This window comes from Centruroides vittatus, unplaced genomic scaffold, assembly GCF_030686945.1.
Source record: "Centruroides vittatus isolate TY-2023 unplaced genomic scaffold, ASM3068694v2 contig_370, whole genome shotgun sequence".
NCBI lineage: Eukaryota > Metazoa > Arthropoda > Arachnida > Scorpiones > Buthidae > Centruroides > Centruroides vittatus.
Genome location: NW_027122193.1, coordinates 331,183 through 343,751, shown reverse-complemented (window position 1 = coordinate 343,751; position 12,569 = coordinate 331,183). Strand labels below are relative to the sequence as shown.

Below are 12,569 nucleotides of genomic sequence, written 5' to 3'. Positions count from 1 at the left end.
TATTTTAATTGTATTTGTTTTTAATATTTTAGATGCAAAACGGATTTCGAGACATTCGGCAATTTGCAAATTGCCATTTGGATTTGCCACAAAAACTAAAAGTTATTTTGATTTTATTGTTGTTATAAATTTTATTTGTTTAATACATTTAATATAAATTCTTTCTAGGTGTTAAATTTCATGAAAAGATTCGGAAAAGTTTCCTTGTGTCTGTCCATTGGCTTCTGCTACGTCGATAAGAGGATTCCTCTGAAGGTAGTTTTACAGATTCCGTTCTTTAAATACTATATGTAAAATTTCGGCGGTTTTGAAATTATGCGTGATATTAATGCACAGCTTAAAAATATCGTCATAAGAGAATCGGTAGTTTGTAGAAAATACGTTTTTATTTAAAATTGTGAACGGATTATAGTTACGCTCTTTATCTGTTAATTGTATCTAGGTCGATATTAATAAGAATTTTTATAATTTAACTGGTAGATGGCTTCAGCTCTACACTCCGTGTTCTCGGAATTATTAAAGTTGAAGAACACTGCTAATTCTCATAGAAGTTGTCGGCAGACGTACACTAACTTCTCCGGTTGAAGAGAAAACAATCGAACTTCCTTCACGTGTATCACAACAGGAATAATGTATATATTCTACATTTACTAGCGATTATCACAGTTTAATTAAATTGATTCTGTTATTTGTTACGGACATTTCGAAATTAATTATTCTTTTGTATTGTTTTTCTTAATCACTATGTTACCGGCCAAACCCGATTTCAAAACAGACTAGTTTGTTCTAGGCCAAACTAGTTTATCCTACGCTTGTCAGGATATATTAGCTTAGCCTAAGACAATCTTGTTTCCCTAAATACTTTAGGCTAAATTAGTTTGTCCTAGGCCGAACTGATTTATGTACTACAAATTGATGCCAGTGTAAAAAAAAATAAAAATAATTTTGTGTAATTCGAAATGCTACAACAGTACACCCTGTGATTAAAGTGTACCTAGGTAACCCAATGGCGGTGCTTCAGTTAGGTTGGTTAGATTAACTATATTTTTAGTAGACGTTTCCTTTTTTTCCTTTAGTTCAAGAACTTCTGTGAATCAATAGTGACGTTAAACACTGGGGATACCTGGGTACACATTAAAACGCTGTAAAAATAAATAAAAGATTGAATATTTTTTATGTTACACTAAGAAATACAAATAAGTTCATTTTTAATTTTAGTTTGACTTTAAAAGTTATTTTTATTATTTGTTAATGTTACCCTATATATAGAAAATGGCTGCTCGTCTTTGACTCCAGCATACAGAAGCGAGGAAACAGTGGAGACGCACGTTTTCCAAACCTGACCTATTCTAATAATTTAGTTGCTAATAATTATTGTAATTTATTAGAATAGGTTAGGTTTAGAAAACGTGCGTCCCCCTGTTTCCTTGCTTCAGTATGCTGGAGTGAGAAACGAGCCACCATTTTGTATATCTAGGGTAACATTAACCTTATTATTTCGTTTGAATTTTTGAAAATATTTTCGAAAGTTAATTACCTTTAAAATTGCATGTATTAATTAAAAAAATACAAAGTGATCAGTACTAATTAACTTATTTTTATTTTATAGATTTGTACAAGTGTTGTGTTGTGTCAATCCCGTTTTTTATAATTAAGTAGACTATGTTTGAATAAATATTATTCATCTAATTCATTGCCTTTTAATTTTATTTTAACCATTAATATACTTAAATAATAATTGTAAATCAGTTCGACCTAGGACAAACTAGTTTGGCCTAAAATCTAGTTTGGCCGGTAACAACTATAAATTCAAGTTTCCTTAGTAGATATATTTAAATTAAGGAACGTTGTCGTATCTTCTATCGTATCTTAATTATTTGGAATATGTGATTACACGTTATGTGAAATTTAATCAGAAGGGCCAAATAGTAGTTATATTTGTAAATATTGATAATATAAAGTATTTTAAGCAAATGGAAAGTCTAAAATCATAATAAAACATGAAATAGCACAAATTATTAGAAACATGTATTAAAATACATTCAAAGGCACTATGTCTTACATAAAATTGCAAGTATTAATGTTTATATCTGTAATGTTAAAATTCTCTTGTGATCTTAAAAAATCTTTTGTGATGAAGTGGTAAATTCAAGATTTGTTTAGTATAAAATCAAGCAACTTTGACCGAAACTTTTGAAAATTAAATGTTTAGTATTTATCAAATATATACACAGAAAGCAAATTTATAATTGTTTTGCATGAAAAGATTGAAACGTAACCTCTTGTTTGAAATATTTATCCTCATTTTACAGAAAAACAAAACGTTAAATTCACTTCTGTAACATAATTATTCGGAATGACAATAAACCAAATTAATTTATTTTAAATAATTTGAAACAATGTGTTTAAAAGTTATGAAATTTCAATGACATTTTCATCTTTCATCATTATATATTTTTAAATTCATAAAAACGCTGAAATTTATCGGCCACTTTTTGATGTCAAATGCTTCTTCAATTCTGATCCTGAAATAATGTCAATTGTTCGACAATACCATTAAAAAACACAGATATTGTAATCTATATGTATGAAAAATTTACCTGAATCTGATATTTTGATGGTATCTTACGAAGAAGAGTCAAGGAAAAACTGTATAGGACGCATATTCCTCCTAACATGTATACCAAACTATGGATAATATTAGTTTTTAAGTACGAATAGCATTTAAAGAGATTAGTTAATATCGAAAAATTATTTACCTTGTGAATCCTAAGTAATTTACAATGGCGCTGCTTAATAAAGGACCTGAAAAATTAATTCAATTTCTAATTCTTAATTTTTAATAATTTATAAAAATCAATTTTATTTGTGAAAACCTAAAAATCTTATAAATGAGTTGTTCATTTGTTGAAACGATTAATTTCACAAAACAGAAAGTAGAAAAATTAATGAATAATACACATTAAATAAAATTCCTTCTAAATTTAATTAAATTAAGCATGTAGTGGTGATAAGCCAAATTATTATTATTATTTTTTTTTAAATAGCCAATACACGGAGGAAAAGAAAGCCACTTAACACCCTGCTACAGAATGTACCCAAAGTTAATTCGCTTATGTCAGGAACACATTAGATTGATGTATTATACGCACGGCCGCCATCTTTATGGTGACCATATTGAATGAAACTTTGAAACTATAAATAGAAGGAGGATCATGTCACTTCATTTAAGTTAAGAATTTTAATTGCTGACAGATTACGACCCTGCGTGTAACACACACCTGTCTGTCTCCCCCTTGGTGATGTGTTCCTGATAATTAGTCGTCATAGTTACGTAGTGAGACAAAGAAATGGTGGATCTCACTTCATCGTTTAACACTTCGAGAATCATTTTATTCAACAGAAACAGTAACTCATACAGTATGTAAAACAAATGTCATACCAATGCCATATCTGATGCCCAACACTGAGAGATGTATTTTATTTTCTTATTGTATAAAAATACAGATAAAAAGCAAAAATTTTTATGGACTTGAGGCATTATAAATTGTGTGTTTCCCACTTAAATGTGCCGTACATTTAATATAATTCATTTCTTAAACAGATTAATACTTACCTAAAATAAACGATGCGCTTAATGCAATATCCGCAATAGCGTAAACACCACTATATGTAGGAGACTAGCGAAGATCCATTATGTCCCCCAACATAGGATACATTGAAGACTCTGCCATCCCTGAAAATACAAAACAATAAATTTTTATTAAAAAGTTGTTTATAAAATAGATATTTACTTACTAACCTATTCCAAAACCGACTGCAGCACAGGGAGGAATCAGCAATTCGAATGTTGTCACCATGGGAATCTATAGAAGTACGATTTATCAGTATGTCATTATTGCCTGACTTACAGAATTAATTCGTACTTACAATTATCGTACTTATCGCTGTTATGATAAGCCCTACCATCGCTACTAACCACCTGCACATGTTAATTTATAATTATTTATGTTATCAATATAAAACATTTGAAATTTAGTATTTACCTCCCGAATTTATGACCTAAGCGACCCAAAATGCTGGTGCCAATTAAATACAATAGTCCAGGAAATAAGAAAACGACTCCTTGTTGCCATTCGGGTGCATTCATCTTGTCCATCATCCAGATAGGAAGTGATGCCTGTAAAGCTGACAAAGCCACGTTTGGAACCGTTATACACCCTATAAAAATAGCACATATTATAAGTTTGTTATATAACCTGATGTTGAATCGAGACATCCATCACACGATCCACGTTTTTCCATTCATACGATGCCATTCAGCATCGTACTGTAGTATATAACATATCGATAAATTAATTTTCTCTTTTGCGTAATTAAATTTTTTTTCCCCAAAAGAAAACAAAATTGCATTCGGATATGTCTAAAATTTACTTTAAAGGGACTAAATAAAACTCTGGTTTTTAACACATTTACATATGCCCTTTACCAATAGAGACAACTTACCAATCTTATTACTCTTACCTGCCGCAATGATGATATAATGGTCTTTTATAAGAGACACTATCGAAGTATTTATTTTGCCTTTTCTACCCCCCTTTGGTGGAATTGTAATGATCTGTAGCACTGAAAAAGTAATCAAATTCAATTATAAATAATCGGAGTTCCCACATTTGAGAAATGATATATCAAAAATTGCAACTTATAAAATAAAGACAAAGTTGTGAATTCCAAGACGCTTACATCCATTTACTGAGATTAAAACTGCTAATACCCAGAATGGAAAGGCCTTTCCCATGAAATGGTAGGTAATTCCTCCAAGGCCGGATCCTATTAACATTCCAACACCTACTCCAGTTAATGCTATAGACATGGCATTTCCTCGTTCTTTATCATTAGTATACATTTCCGCCAACATATCCATTCCTATGAGCGAAAACATTCACAAACGATTACGTGTCGTTCTCTGATTTATAACTTTCATTGTTAAAACTTGTTTGATATTTGTGAGTCTGATAGAAAAGGATATTTTTCGGAACTTACCAGCTGTATTAATGAATGCAGAACCAAAACCATGTAGACTCCTCGAAAAGAATAGTATAGAATAGTTGTTACCTATAGCATAAACTAGAAATAAATTAAAACATTTTAATATACTGCATCCACATATGTTTCATAATACTAAATGTATTTTCGTTTTTACACCTTGCTAACTAGAATTTATATAGAAACACGTAAAGCACAAATTTTACAGTTCTGAATAATACTTGTTTCCTTAAATAAAAAAAATAAAATAAATTGAATATTTACTTAAATAATTCCTTCATTGATAATAGTTAATTAACTTACTGACACTGGAGAGAGATAAAGTTAGGAGTCCAACGAAAATAGACACGCCGTAACCCAATCTGAAATTTAAAATGTACAAATACTAGAAATCCAAGATGGTTGTCAGTTGTTTGAAGATAAATTTCTATCAGCCAAATTCTTTAATTTTCAAGCGTTTCCCGCTATTCTCCATATTAGTAAAAACATTGAAAAAGATTAGGAAAAATTCATTGCTTTCAAGGAAGATTGTCGGTACCACCCACACTACCCTATTGCTAATGTCGACAAACCGATTGTTATTTTAATACTCTGTTAACATCAGCTCCTTTTCCGAGTTTAAGTAGGCTACGTAAAATCACAATATTATTGTTGCAATTTACTTAAGAGAATGTTTTTTTATAGACGCTTTACAATTTTAATACCTTCAAAAAATTTTTATGAAATAAATCATTGCGGACAATGCCTGAATAATTATGGAAATGCGAGAAACAAAAATTTTTAAGTTGCAAAACTTGTATTATAAAATTAATTAATTACAGTTCATTCTTTTCGCATTTCGTTGTCAGAGGATTGTATATGGCAAAGTGTTGGGAGAAGCTCATGCGAGCGAACGCAGTGCTCCACATTGAAATGAATATAGAATTAATTTCTGCGGTGAGAAAAATGTGGTGCCAAGAGGAAATAAGAAATGTTTTAAATAGAATGTTTGCAATTCGAATTTGAATTTAAAATATAATTTTTAAGTTGGCATGCGGCTCTTTAAGTGCAATAACGTCATAACTCAAAAATGATGATTTTTTTAGTTATTCAGAGTGTCGACCAGTGGCCAACGGTTCCGTTCCCTGAACACTGGGAGTGGGTTCGTGGGTTCGCCCCTGGCCAAAACGGTCTGGCCACGTGGAGATTTCCGGGTTTTCTCCATGTCCGTAACGCTTGAATAGGGGCCAGCTACCCTTAAAAAGACCTCCCAGAAGGCATTTCCTCTAGGCAAATCGCTTAAGTGTTGCGTTGCCATAACTAAAAACAAAACAAAAACAATTAAGTTTAGAGTTTTGAATCGTCCTTGTGAAAAAATTTTGAAAAATACGGTATTTAATATCTTATACGGGATGCGGCGCGGGAACTTCCTTATTTTACACAGCGTCCGTTACTCTTCGGAAAGTGGGGTAGAGCGCATTCGAAAGGGCGAGACCTAATGTTTTTTGTACGGTTAGTTTAGTAACGATGATGCAGTGGACGAGAGAAAAGCGCGCGTTCATCGTGGCAACTTACTTTTCTAACGGCCGTTCGGTCATTGCAACCCAGCGTGCATTCAGGAAACAGTTTAATATCGCGCCAGCAGATCGTGTTTCTGATCGAAAATCGATTGTTCAGTGGGTGGACACGTTTATGGATACATAGCTGGCGATTTTGAAATTCCCTAAGCGATCTGCACGCAAACATGAAGCTGCGCTTAGAATTGAGGGATGTGTGGTTCCAACAAGATGGCGCCGCGGCTCACACCGCATGAACGTCAATGACTCTCTTGCGCGAACACTTTCCCGAACGTCTCATCTGTTTGAGGGCGATCTTCAGTGACCAGCACGCTCGCCAGATTTAGCCCTCTGCGATTTTTTCTTATGAGGATATCTTAAATCCTTGGTGTATACCAATCGTCCAAAGACCCTGTGTGAGCTGAAGAACAATATTAGTGCTGCTATTGCCAACATAGACACAGACATGCTGGACAAAGTGGACCGAAACTTCCGATTTCGACTGTCCAAATGTATTAACCAGAACGAAGGCAATCTTCAAGATATCATTTTCAAAACTAAAAACCTAATGATATAAAATTCTAAATGTACCTCTATATAAAGGAAAAAGAATTAAATTGATATCTCCAATACTCTTTGTTGTATGATTTTTTTAAAATAAGGAAGTTCCCGCGCTGCACCTTGTACTTTATCATCAAAATACTACGCATAGCTACTACAATTAAAAGCTTTTTACAGGGATGATTCATCTGAAAATTCACCATTGTTGCATCTAGTAAGCTATATGTAAATAGAAATAACGATCAGGATAAAAAATAAAGTCAATGAATATTAATTAAATATATGACTATATTGCTCAGTAGTCGCATTAATTCATAAGATGTACTCTTACGCCGACGGTAAAGATCACGCATCTTTATGATTTATGCGGTGATTTTTCATAGCATGTCTAATTATGGTTAACTTTTCAACAATATTTTTATACCTGCCAGTCGTGAGGAGTTTCGCTTTATTGAAGCGTGACGTATTTTGGAGAATAGAGAAGAAGCTACGGTTGTAGTGGACTTTGTTTTTTTTACATCAGTGCTTCTTGATCCAGGTAAAAGGTTTGCAGTGTAATTACGCATATATACTAATTTCCGTTACCTTCGTTTTATGATTTTGTTGGAAATGTTGTCTAGAAGTTAGTTAATTATTTGCCATCACAGCAACGTCCTTATCTTGAGAAGTACAGGTTTTGGGATTGTAGATTTATTTGTGTTAATATGGATGTAAGAACTGTGTGTCTTGATGTCTGTGGGTGATAGTAATCTTTTTAATTCTATTATCTTTTGCCGAATATTTCCGCTATCGCTGCATAAAATAAGTTTTCTGTCATTTAGAATGTTTGACCGCAACTTTTTACAGTAATGGATCATTTGAACGTCTAGATTTACACAGGAATATGAGATGAGGGTTTTAAAAATATCTTTGTATGTATTTCTATCACTTTTAGTTTAATGTGCCTTGCTATCATTGATCTCGGATCAATTTCACCTTGAACACAAAAAGATTATCGTTGATTATGTTTCTGAATTTTTCAAAGTTTAGTTTGGAGTTCCACATGTTGAGCGCATCATTGATATATGATTCGTAGCATGACATGAGAAGGTAGTCCCTTCTTTAGCATGCCCATTGGACCTTTCTCTGTTGAATATGTATACTTTTTAATCGTGTTTGAAAATTGACGAAAAACATTTCAAACTTTTAAACGATACCAGTACCAATGATTATGCTATTAATTAATATTTGCTGTGTTTAAGTAATTCCTTTATAACAAAATCGAAACAATGATACAGCACCACAGAAAGTAAACCTTTCAAAATTTAAAATCGTAATTAGTTAAAGAGTTCTGCTGTATGTCATGGACTAATTACAACACGTTACTGATACTATAAGGAGAAAGTTATGGTGTGTTTCATTAAAGATTTTTATAAAAACTTCTTTATTTTGTATTTACGGCAGGCACATTTCAAATGCTCCAATGTGTGTTACGTGTGGATCCTAATAATGATTGCTAAAACAAGTGAAAAGATTTGATAAATAAATGATTTTGCTGATGAAGATTTACTGGAAATATTTACCTCAAATAAATCTAACTAACAATATAAAAATAGTAACTATTTAAAAGTAACTGTTATTCGAAATTATCACTTCATTGGTAATTCAGTAAAATCTTACCTATTTGTAATAAATATTACGAAAGGATTTGTAATAATTCGTATTACAAATTTAGAAGCGAACATGATTCCAATATCTGTGTTTTCTTGCATTAATCGCAAATGCTTGATTTTTTTCTGGTCTTCTTCCTCTGTAAAACTACTACTATTCAGTTCTTTATCTGACGTAATTTGAATGCTGTGATTATGACAGGAGTTGTTCAGTTTACAACTTTCCATTGTTGTGTTGCGTTCGGGAAGTACTGTACATCCATCCATTCTTTATACAGAGAATATAAAAATAAATTTTCTCAATTTTAAACGGATAGCCTAAATCAATAGAATTTGTTAAATGTGATGAAAATGGTTATTGAATATTACGCCATTCAGTAATAATACCTGACATGTATATCAAAGCTGCCATTTGGTGTTCGAGATTTTTACGTAACGAAAGGTTGATTCATTTTTTCACGTAAATAGAATTATCCTTTACAATAAGCGTCAAAATTTGTCACTGTAATCTGCGACATTTTCGAAAAAATACACAAATGCATTGCTACCGTAAAAACTATCGCGATCAGTCACTTACCCTGTACTCGAATTTCAAGATCTATTCGAATTCATCATGCTCTTACCTACTATTATGATCAGTATGTTATCTAATACAAGAGCTGTGGCAATTATAAATAGAATTAATCTTCGAGAACGTAATCTTCTGGATATCTTTGTACGAGATCCAATATCCATTTTTCTTGTATAAATTTTTCTACAAAAGAAAAAACAGCGAGTTATACAAAATATTTTTAGAGTGTAATTATAGGATTATAAATATAGGACCAGCAAAATCTTTATTAAAAATTTTAAAAAATAATAAATAAACAAACACCATTGCTTTTCATAGCAGTTCGGCTTGTAGTATAAGAAGTGTGGTCCTCGTAATTCGAATTTTATTCATTCGAGCAGGCCGATCAAAGTATTTTCTTGTTTTTGGTTCAACAAAAGTTAGATTAAATTGCTCAGAGAGTGAACTCTTTTCTTTTCTTTGTTTATTGAAACATCACATGCTTAAGACGTTTGAAAATATAAATAATTTGTTATGTAGCGAGGAGCCTCGCTTATCTCGTGAAGGAATGACAAAAGTATTCATCAATTTTGAGCGGAAAATAATATTTGCTACATTTCAGAATTTGGCAGAAGTAGAAAACCTTAATAGCAGTGATCGTAAGTACATGTGGTGTTGTTGAGAAACTGCGAAGCAGGAATTTCCTCACATCAAACCAAGAGAAAGCTAGCATTAACAGAGAATACAAAGAAGACAAGATTGGGATGACTTAAAAAGAATCTTAATTGCACTATAGAACATTTACACGTGTCAAATTTTTAGATGAGAGCCGTTATTTCGCCTCAAATGGCATACTGCAACGTGAACAAAAAATATTTTTTGTAATGCTTCATGAATTCAAAAATCTATGCATTCTTATGTTTGGCTGCAGTTACTATTGTGAGGATCGGAGAAAAGTAAAATTTGGTATTTATCAATTTAATTTTAGTAGTGAAAATATTTTATGTCATAAAATTTGTTAATTCTAAGATCACAACTATTGACAGAATAGTTATACTTTTCAAATTTTTTTAAAAGAACAAAATCTGCTCGTTGACACTGCTAAGCTAGAGTATATGCCTAACCTTCATTCAGAAGTCGATGCTGCACTGTCAACTTATCCCATCTTACAATTAGAAGTTAATGTCAAAGAACGAACGACATAGGTTTACCTGTATATAAGCTTTTATCATCCAATAATAAATCCTTAAGCACTGCTGATGTGGGATGTTAATAATCCCAATCTCGGGTATTATAATGCGCTACACCCATCGTATACTTGTAAAATATTTTTCCGCAATACTTGTTAAAATAAAACTTATGACGATTATTATTGTAAAATTGTCACTTATTATATGTTAATTTATTATCTAGCTTAGATATGTTTTATGTAAGATTTGAGTAAAGCGTCTTTATTCCAAATGCGTGTTGTCATTTTCTTCTCTATCCACGGGTTCCAAGATTCAGACAGGAAAGACGCTCAGAATATTGTTTCGTTTGTCGTGTGAAATCACTTTATTTTTTGGCTCTACCCCTTTCTTGTGTTGGTCGGAAGAAGAAAGTACAGCCACACGTGTCTGAGAACCTCACGTTAACACCCGGTCTCACGAAAGTTATTTCAGAACTAATATATATCGGTAACCCTCACAGTGGTGTCAGCAGATCAAGCAGCCATCCTGAAATCTTACAATACAATACTATTGAAAGGCTTTGTTTCGTTGAGTTCGAATGGATATGATTCAGTTATTCTAATAAATTACATCTCGTGTTGTCAATCAGCCAGAGATGCATTTAAATTGGAACTAATTATTATTCAACAATATTTCATAAGCTGCCACACATCTAGATAAAAAAGTGTTCATTTATGGTTTTAAAACTTTTCTTTCTTTTAGACACAAAGGATCTTCTCAGAACTGAGAATATACTGTAGATGCTGAATTGGACAAGAATACACTTCAGACAAACCACTTACGGCTCTGAAACTTTATCAAGCAAGGCTCTCAACAGAAGTAGAGTTGAAATAAATGATTGTTCGTGTATGAACTCATAACATTAATTGTTAAATGCTGTGATGTTGTTCGAAAAATGTTTAATCTGCTCGCATCATGCCAGAGAGTATTCAGATTGTTATTAAGGCCAAATGCGATGTCACGAAACATTAGTAAATATAATGCATTTATTAATGTATTGCTCCCTGTTTTTGTGAAAAATTTGTCTAATTTTTTTTCTTTGTTGTTTATTAACTCTTCCTAAATATTATCGTTCAAAGACAGTTTAACATTTTAAAGCATTGTATTGTTTTATCTCTCATAACAGGCTAAATTGCAGGAAACCAAACTTTACAGCTGTTATAACTTATTTATATTCATCACTACTGTGAGATCCTAAACTCGACGAAAAATTTTACAAAACAAAAGAAATAACGATAAAATTTGTTAAAATTCTTCCCAACAAAAAATGTTAAAAAATATAATTGTATCTTCCTCCCCCGGACTTGCTTCCTTGTCCAAAGGTGACACGTCTGAATGTGTCACTTTTGACTGTGGAACCTAACAAAAACTCGCTATTGGATTAATCAACCAACATTGCCAAAGATAAAAGAAAAGAAAATCGATGACTAAAAAAAAAAAAAGAGTTCGCCGTCTTCCACAGTTTGTCACTTATCCTTTGCCTCCAGGAAACTCGAATACGCCCATCTTGCCGCTCACAACCTAGATTGACCACCTTGGCCAACCATTCGACTTCCGAATCTTTTATCCTACCAACCTATCTTTAAGATACTCACATCGATCTACTGGACGTCCACGATACCCGACATCCTACGGACCAGACGTCCTCCGAATGACCTATTTGCCGGGTATCCACGATAGAAACCTATCTCCAAGAAGCAAGGAACCGACTTCCTCGGATACTTAAATACTCTAGGTATTTGTCAACACACAATTGAATGTAAACTTTCTCTCTCGCTGTTACGGCCCAGATACGATAGTCCTAATAACTCTACATTTAAATCCTGGCTAAATCTCCTATAACGGTAAATATACGTATGTCAACAATCTATATGTCAATAAACTGGTATTTGTTCAGTTAAATCTGTAGTAGTGTACATTTCCGAAGACCTCGAATCTTCCACATACGCGGTCGCTCGCGCGTGAACGAAATTAAACGGTTTCTGTGTTTCTCTAAATA

At 32.5% G+C, this 12,569-nt stretch overlaps 1 protein-coding gene across 2 annotated transcripts; it reads right to left on the bottom strand.

Moving 5' to 3' along the window:
• Positions 1-2,482: 2,482 nt before the first annotated feature.
• LOC136975342 (synaptic vesicular amine transporter-like) lies at positions 2,483-9,037 on the bottom strand. 2 transcript variants are annotated; one of them, XM_067270396.1, is made up of 12 exons: positions 8,802-9,037; positions 5,350-5,408; positions 5,044-5,127; positions 4,744-4,926; positions 4,525-4,626; positions 4,047-4,221; positions 3,931-3,982; positions 3,803-3,866; positions 3,617-3,736; positions 2,760-2,805; positions 2,601-2,688; positions 2,483-2,525 (listed from the first exon to the last, which is right to left on the bottom strand). In XM_067270396.1, exons 1-9 carry the CDS (start codon positions 9,017-9,019, stop codon positions 3,681-3,683), a joined length of 993 nt encoding a protein of 330 aa, XP_067126497.1. In that variant the 5' UTR covers positions 9,020-9,037; the 3' UTR covers positions 2,483-2,525; positions 2,601-2,688; positions 2,760-2,805; positions 3,617-3,680. The 2 variants fall into 2 exon arrangements, with proteins under 2 accessions (XP_067126497.1, XP_067126498.1); XM_067270397.1 differs by lacking the exons at positions 2,483-2,525; positions 2,601-2,688; positions 2,760-2,805; positions 3,931-3,982.
• Between the last annotated feature and the right edge of the window lie 3,532 nt (positions 9,038-12,569).

Coding starts and splice junctions, on each gene's coding strand:
- LOC136975342 (XM_067270396.1), bottom strand. CDS start 9,019: ATGGAAAGTTGTAAACTGAACAACTCCTGTCATAATCACAGCATTCAA. Junction 3,867..3,930: donor CAGCGATAAGTACGATAATT/GTAAGTACGAAT, acceptor GTACTTCTATAG/ATTCCCATGGTGACAACATT. Junction 3,737..3,802: donor TGCAGTCGGTTTTGGAATAG/GTTAGTAAGTAA, acceptor TTGTATTTTCAG/GGATGGCAGAGTCTTCAATG.